This window comes from Heterocephalus glaber, unplaced genomic scaffold, assembly GCF_053883595.1.
Source record: "Heterocephalus glaber isolate CG9 unplaced genomic scaffold, H.glaber_assembly_v1.0 deba00001504, whole genome shotgun sequence".
Lineage (NCBI taxonomy): Eukaryota > Metazoa > Chordata > Mammalia > Rodentia > Bathyergidae > Heterocephalus > Heterocephalus glaber.
The window spans coordinates 72,954,389-72,962,255 of NW_028258324.1; the positions used below are offsets into that span (position 1 = coordinate 72,954,389).

The 7,867-nt window shown below is 53.8% G+C and overlaps 1 protein-coding gene across 1 annotated transcript; it reads left to right on the forward strand.

The window, feature by feature from the left end:
• Positions 1-1,122: 1,122 nt before the first annotated feature.
• Positions 1,123-6,791, forward strand: Ccr1 (C-C motif chemokine receptor 1). Its single transcript, XM_004835032.3, has 2 exons — positions 1,123-1,377; positions 4,825-6,791. Exon 2 carries the CDS (start codon positions 4,835-4,837, stop codon positions 5,900-5,902), a length of 1,068 nt encoding a protein of 355 aa, XP_004835089.1. The 5' UTR covers positions 1,123-1,377; positions 4,825-4,834; the 3' UTR covers positions 5,903-6,791.
• Positions 6,792-7,867: the final 1,076 nt, after the last annotated feature.

Below are 7,867 nucleotides of genomic sequence, written 5' to 3' on the forward strand. Positions count from 1 at the left end.
CAGTCTTAAAAGGGAGGGACATCATCATGTAGATTTAGGGCTAATCAACCTTGTTTTGGCAAGTTTTAGATGAGCTCCCTCAGTGGTCAAGATGCAGAGCTGAGAAGGAATTCGACCTGAAGATTTATAGTACAAAGGCTACAAAATGAGAGGCAAGCTTTGTTCTACTTTTATTTATCTATTGGGCATTTGTAGGTCAAAGGGAAGAGTCAGGGTTTTTAGCAAAAACTGCTTTTAAATCCGTGACCGCCTTAGGGGAAAATGCAAATCTCAGTCCTAACAAGCAATGGGCTGAGGGCCAGGAGTCACCTGGTCCTTCCCCTGTGGGGGTCTCTGCTCTATCAGTTTCTGAGATGCTGGTTCCTGTGAGCAAGGTTACAGGCAAGCCCAGCAGTACAGCCGGTTTCAGTGCCTGCAGGGAGAGCCATAAGCAGCTTAGATCTGATGTTTTTCTTTTCCTTTTTTAGGGAGGAGTATTTATTTTTGAGACAGGATCTTACTGTATAGTTCAGGTTGGCCTCAAACTCACTGTGTAGCCCAGGCTGGCCTTGAACTTGCAGCAATTCTCCTGCCTCAGCCTCTGGTGTGCCACATCACTCCGGGCGAACTGATATTTTCCAGGCACCAGGTGACCTCATGCTCTTCCTGGGAGCATCAGTCCTCAGTAGCCTCATTTTGCAGAGAGGGAACTGAGTTCTAGGGACCAGTTGAGGTTTGAACTTGGCCCATGTTTGACCCTTGCATAAAACAGGGTTGGGAGTCAGAAAGGGAAGGCTAGAGTCAACCCCTAGCCCTGCAGCCCTCCCTGGATCCAGGTCCCTCCAGGGGATGCTGCCCTGGGATCTGTAGGACCAGGGAGCGGTTGGGGGTGAGTGGGTGAGGCCCCTGGAGGAAGCAGCTGCCTCTCTTGGGCCCCATTTACCGGTCAGATGGTTTTGAGGAACAGACGAGGGGTTTAAATCCTTGCATCTACAATCTTAAAAATAAAGCCTCCTGCTGACCACAAGAACCCTTGGCCCTCCCCGCCCCACGATGACTCTGTCCAATTGCTCCACAGGTTCTGGGAACAGCTGTCACCTCCTCACCCAACCCAAATTCACCCAGCACCACCCTCCCTGTTCCACTGAGCCCACAGCCACGGAACACAGAAAGTCCCTGCTGGGAACCCAGACGCAGGGCCGGCGGCGTAGCCATCCAGGAGCGCCCAAGCATAGAAAAAGAAGAACCTACCTGCTTCTTGGCATTCTGACGGCTAGTAACAGCAGAGCCTTATCTCCATCATCTGACCGGAAGCCGAGCTTCGTACTCAGGCAAGACCTGAACCTTCAGCACATAAGACGCCAAGAGGCTCTCTGGACAAAACGCTGTGGAGCTAGGGTAAGTGCTACTGGGCTTTTCTGTGCTGTTGCTTCCTGTTAAGGGTGACCCTGCTTAATACATGGGCTGCTCGGGGCTCCTCAGAGGTGGGGACTGCTCCAGGGGCCAGGCTGGTGTCTGGGTAGCCCTCAGGTGCGTCTTTAAAAGAGCTAGTATCAGGCAGTATGGACAGACGGTACTGAGGCGTAGCTGCAAGGCATTGAGTAGTAGCAGTCCCGGGAGCACTAGGCGGATTTACAAGGCTGGGGTGCAGGTGCAAAGCACTCTGAGGGTGTGCAGGCCCTGGAGATCAAACCCAGGGCCTTTCCACTGAGCCACATCCCCAGCATGTTCTCTTTTCTTGGTACTGGGGATCGAACTCAGGACCTTTTGCTTGTGAGGAAGGCAGGTGGTGGCACCACTGAGCTAAATCCCTGGCCACCCAGCTTTTTTTTTGAGACAAGGTTTTGCTGCATTACTAAGGCTAGGCTCAAACTCGTGATCCTCCTGCCTCAGCCTCCCAGAGTGCTAGGATTGCATGTGTGTGCCACCATGCCATGCTAAAAGGAAACTTTCTTATGTAATTTCTTGTTGGGGACTGATTAAGAAAGCCAGCTTGGGCTGGGGATTTAGCTCAGTAGTTCCGGCACCTGCCTTGCAAGCACAAGGTCCCGAGTTTGATCCCCGGTACCAAAAAAGAAAGAAAGAAAGAAAGAAAGCCAGCTACTCTGAAGAGATAGGAAATGACTTTCATAGGAAGTTATTTAAAAACAAATTACTTGCCACATTTCCCTCTGTAAAGGAAAACCAAATATGCTGTAGCAAGAGGAAAACACTAGAAAAACCACTGCAGATACATGGGGGCTCTGATACTGAGCCAATTTCCTGAGAAGACCAGGTGGCTTTCAGCATCACGGACCACCCTGTCTGTGCTCAGGGCTTTGCCGACTCTTGGGCTGAGGACACAAGGGCCGCACAGCTCCAGGCTTCAGGACAGCTGACCTCTGTGCAGTGACCTTGGGGCAGGTACCATGGCACCAGGCTCCTTGGGTTGTCCTGCAGGTCCCCTCCCCAGGTCAGTGTGCCCAGAGCAGCTGACCTGAGTTATCACGGGGCCTGGGAGTGTAGGGAAACAGCAACTAGAGTGGGGGCCGGGTCAGCTGGCAGCAGTGACTCAGCTTCCCTTCACTTTTGCAGCATTGCCCAGAATGTGGCTCCTGGGCACAGCCTGGCCAGCCCACCCCAAAGTGCTGAGTGCCAGCCTGAGCCGCCTGCCTCGCCGACACCTGAAGGGGCAGTGGAGGGCAGAAATCATGGCTCTTTGGGTGATGCCTGGGCATCTCAGAACCAGCACGGATCAGGGGGAGTAGAGGAGCCCTGGGGATGGATCAGATGGGAAACAAAGGCCTCCCTGCCTCCTGCCCTGAGTCTCTCCCCTTCTGACCAGGGCGCCCGCCACCACCACCACCTGCCTTAGTTTTCCCTGGCTGAGATGGACATGTGGCCTTCACAAGCAGGAAAACTCACTGAGGGGAGTAGAAGGAGGAGCCCAGGACAGCCAGGCTCCTGACAGGTTAATGACTGGCAGCTGGGTCCAGGCATTTCCTCCTGATGGCCATAATGAAAACCCCATTTATTTTTATTTACTCATTTTCCAAGGTGCAAACATTTCAGTCAACACACAGATGCCTATTTATGGGCTACGGTGTGATAGTTCCATGCATCTGTACAATGTGTAATCTATCACCTCAGGCGTTCATCATCTCCTTGGGCTAGGAGCATCCAAAATCCTCCCTAGGAACTATTCAAACACATGGTTATTGTCAACCATAGGTGTCATTGCCCTGTGCCACATGGCGTTCAGAGTCACTTCTCCCACGACCCACCACCCCTGTACTGGTTCGCCATCCGCTCTCCCCTGCCCGACCCCTAGTCCTCCCGGACTCTGGAAATCACCATTCTGTTTTCTGCTTCTCCAAAATCAGCTTTTCAGAAATTTCTAACCATCACTCACATGGGAGGGACTGTCACGGTCCATCTCTGCTCAGAAACAGCACTATCTGGACAATCAGCCTAGAGCCTGAGCAGACCTTCAGGGGACGAGGGACATCCACCAGGGCGAGTCAGAGCCTGGGATGTCCTGGTGTGACAGCCCCAGAGCAGGGCCACTGCAGGGAGGGGAATGTCCAGAAGGGATCGGGGAGCTCCTGCCAGGTGGCGGTCACTTTCTCATCTGCTTGAGGGACTGAGGTTCAGAGAGTGGATTCATTTATCCGAGGTCACACAGCCGGTCGATAACAACAGAGCCTCACTCTGTTTGGGGTGGCATCTTCAACAGGCAGTTGGGAAAGGATTTCAGAGCTATGCTAGAAAGTGGGAAGCACGGGACCAGTTAGCTCAGTGGTTCCGCTGCCTGCCTCACAAGCGCAAGGACCCAAGTTCAATCCCTGGTACCAAAAAAAAAAAAAAATTAGAAAGTGGGGGGCGGGAGAGGCACTCGGCAGCCAAGCTGTCTATCGGTGCCTTTTGGTTTGTTTCAAGGCACTGCTGGGTAAAAATATCTAAGCACTACTTCAGCAGAACCCCAGCTTCTCTCTGGTCACTGTGAGGTTGCCTCATGGTGAAGGCTTTTCTGAGCTTTACACGCCTGCGTGTACACACACACAGCCGGGCTTCCCTCTGAGCCCTCCCACGGCAGGCACAGCAGGTCCACAGTTACCTGTGGACCCACAAAGTAATAGGGTTCACCCCCAGTGTCTCACTGTGGCAGCACTGGGGTTTGGACTGAATGAGCGTCACATGACAGGACATCTCTGGCCTCTGTAGGTCCAGAAGCTGTGAAGCTCTGTTTGTAAGTTTACGCCCCACAGCCAGGACAGCTTCCTTCCCAGAGTCCTCCCGGGGACTCTGGGAGACAACGCTGCCACGCTTCGGTCAGAGGCAAGAGAGCCGTTGGGGTCTGGGCTGGGCACCAGAGGGACCCGCCCAGGGTCTGAGCACCAGTGCTCCTGCTCCCCAGAGCTGTGTCTCTGGGCGCATTTCCTAACATTTGCCACCTCCGTGTCGTCCCCTCTATACCGGAACAAGAAGGCCACAAGGGTCACTGAACAGTCTGGAGCCTTGGCCTAGGACGTGTATAGGAAGCCTTGACCATGGCACCATGGGAAGATCTGCCACTCTGTGCTGTCAGCCCCTGAGGTTGTCCTGTTTAAACTCAAGGCTGAAGTAACTGGTTCATGATTTGTTTATCACTGCCCTTCCGGTTGGACTGGAGGGTCCCAGGGCAGTGAGGACCTGGGTCTCCCTCCTGGCTCGCCATTTTTCCCCAGGGCACAGTAGACGATGGGCCCTTGGTAAACATTCGTTAAGTGGTGAAAGGAATATAACCACAGCCTTGTCCTCACTGCCCAGATCTTTGGGCCCTTGATAGAAAAGTGAATAACAGAAACCATTATCCTTGGTCCACAGGCAGGCCAGGATGGAGAGCCCGGCCTCCACAGAGGACTATGGCCTGACCACTGAATATGACTACGGGGATACAACCCCATGCCAGAAGGTGGCTGTGAGGGCCTTCGGAGCCCAGCTGCTGCCACCCCTGTACTCCCTGGTGTTCATCATCGGTGTGGTGGGCAACGTCCTGGTGGTCCTGGTCCTCATGAAGTACAAGAGGCTCCAAAGCATGACCAGCATCTACCTGCTCAACCTGGCCCTCTCTGACCTGCTCTTCCTCTTCACACTGCCCTTCTGGATCGACTACAAGCTGAAGGACAGCTGGGTCTTTGGCAATGCCATGTGTAAGCTCCTGTCTGGCCTCTACTACCTGGGCTTGTACAGCGAGATCTTCTTCATCATCCTGCTGACCATCGACAGGTACCTTGCCATTGTCCATGCCGTGTTCGCCCTTCAAGCCCGGACCGTCACCTTCGGCATCATCACCAGTGTCATCACCTGGATCTTGGCCATCTTGGCTTCTGTCCCTGGCTTGTACTTTTCTAAGACCCAGTGGGAGGCCACACGCCACACCTGCAGCCTTCATTACCCCTACCAGAGCCTGCGGGCCTGGCAGCGCTTTCAGGCTCTGAAGCTGAACCTGCTGGGGCTCATCCTGCCGCTGCTGGTCATGGTGGTCTGCTACACAGGCATCATCAGGATTCTGCTCCACCGGCCCAACGAAAAGAAAGCCAAAGCTGTCCGGCTGATCTTTGTCATCATGATCATCTTCTTCTTCTTCTGGACCCCATACAACCTGGCTATGTTTGTTTCTGCTTTCCAGGAGCACATGTTCACCAACTACTGTGAGCAGAGCAGACAGCTGGACCTGGCCCTGCAGGTCACAGAGGTGATCGCCTACACCCACTGCTGCGTCAACCCCATCATCTACGTCTTCGTGGGCGAGAGATTCCGGAGGCACCTGCGCCAGCTGTTCCGGAGGCTTGCAGCCGGGCACCTGTCCAAGTGCTTACCCTTCCTCACCGTGGACCGGCTGGAGAGGGCCAGCTCCGTGTCTCCATCCACTGCTGAGCACGAGCTCTCTGGCGTGCTCTGACTTGGACCTCTGGAGGCCCATGCAGGTTCCAGTGGGAGTGGCCTGCCAGGCCGGCCAGCAAGGCAGGGAGAAGTAGAGGTGGCATGGCTGTCCCCACCCAACCCTGACACCCCACACAGTGTGGAATTGTACCTTTGGGACAGAGGCCACTCAAAGGTGGTCTAGGCTGAGTCACCTGGGGCTTCAGTCTTGCTGTGACTCCTCCCCCGGTGGAGAAGGGACAAGTGGGTGACATGGGACATTCCAGAGGCTGAGACTGCAGGCTCCAGGAAAGGGCTGGGGTCCAAACACGATGCCCAGTGTGTGAACACTGGGATTTGCAAAAACAAAAAAAAAACCAAAAAACACCCTGCAGCAGCCCCGATGAGCTTGGAAATGGTGATTTCCACGGGTGATGCCCTGCAGAGTCCTAGAGCCAGCATGTGACCTGCAGGGCTGGGGATGAGCTCCTGGCAGTGAAAGGAAGGGGAGAAGGGTGGACTCTGGAGGTGCCTGCCCACAGGTGGGTAGACGGACTCTGTCCTGAACTGAGAGGCACTGAGCTAGAAGGAGCAGGTTTACCAAAGCTCTCCACTCCTCAGCTCCAAGCAAGGTCCCTGCTTATCATTCTTTGTCCGCTTCCCCTCACATGCGTATTTCTTTAAAAATTGTTTTTAGCAAAGCCCAAAGACACCAAGAAGAAAGAAAACAAGCATTGAAGTCATCCATCACCTTATTGCCCGAACAACCACTGTGCATTTGGAAGTGTTTTCACCGTGTTTTTAATTCTGTGTGTACTCGGGATTGGAGCCGAGGCGGTCTTTGGTGGTGCTCATGGTTCTGCTGCTGTATTTAATGAGCAGTATGTTGCGGCCGCTTTCTCAGGTCAATAAATCATTTCAAAGCACTGCTTTTGGTGTCCATATTGAACAGAGCAGAGATGCTCCCTAAATTACTCTCCCAGGGACCCCGTTACTGCTGGAAAGTTAATCTCCATTTCCAAGGAGCAAGTTAATCCACAATGGCGGGGCTGGGCTGCGCATGCGCAGTGAGCTACTGGCATGGTGGGGGCGCTTGTCCCCAGCGAGGACAGTTCCCAGCCCCTTAGGGTGGACATGTGCAGGGACCAGTTAGCGTGGCCAGAGGGGTGGTACCAGGACAGCAGCCCAACCAAAGGACGTCACCTGTGACAGACACTCAGGCCAGGCTCTCTCCTTTTTGTGCACTGGAGCTGTACAGCAAGCACTAGGCAGAGGCTGCCTGAGTGGATGAGCCCAGCCTCCTGTCTCCTCATCTTTTGAGGCAGGGATGGGCAGACTAGCACTCACCTCCTGAGGAGGCTCTGAGGATCAAGTGAAACAAAGCAAAAGAAACGGGCAGTCTTTTTCCAGCTTTAGCTGACGGCCATCTGCCTTCCACCTGCCAGTGCCTCCTCCATTCAGCCTGGACACCCCGCTCTTCCTCACCTGCCTGCCCTCTCCTCCAGGATCCCCGGCTTCTGGGCCACAGCGCCAGCCTCACTGATGTTGCTCCTTCTGTTTCTTTCCCACTCCATCCTTCAGAAAGGCTGTGCTGGGATAGCACGGACAACTCCCAGCCCTTCAGCATCAACATTCTGCCACCTGGGCCTTCAGTTCACTGTTCTTTCAGAGACAGACAGGGTGGGGGTGGGGACAGAGAGAGAGAGAGAGGATGGAAGGATGGATGGGTGAGTGGATGGATGGATGGATGGATGGAGAGATAAGTAAGTAGGTGAATAGATGCGAGAGAGAGGGAGGGAGAAGGAATGCAAGGATGGATGGATGGAGAGACAGATAAATAGATGATAGATAGATAAATAGATAGATAGGTTTGAAAGCAAGTTACAACCATGACTCCCTGTCACCTGTTACTTTTGGTGCTTCAGAACACTTTTACCAGCCCCAAGAATATTCTCCCACACAACCAGATAGCACTTGATGCAACATTACCAGGTCACCTACAACC

Bases quoted from the DNA above. Each gene is read 5' to 3' on its own strand.
- Ccr1 (XM_004835032.3), top strand. From the start codon at position 4,835: ATGGAGAGCCCGGCCTCCACAGAGGACTATGGCCTGACCACTGAATAT.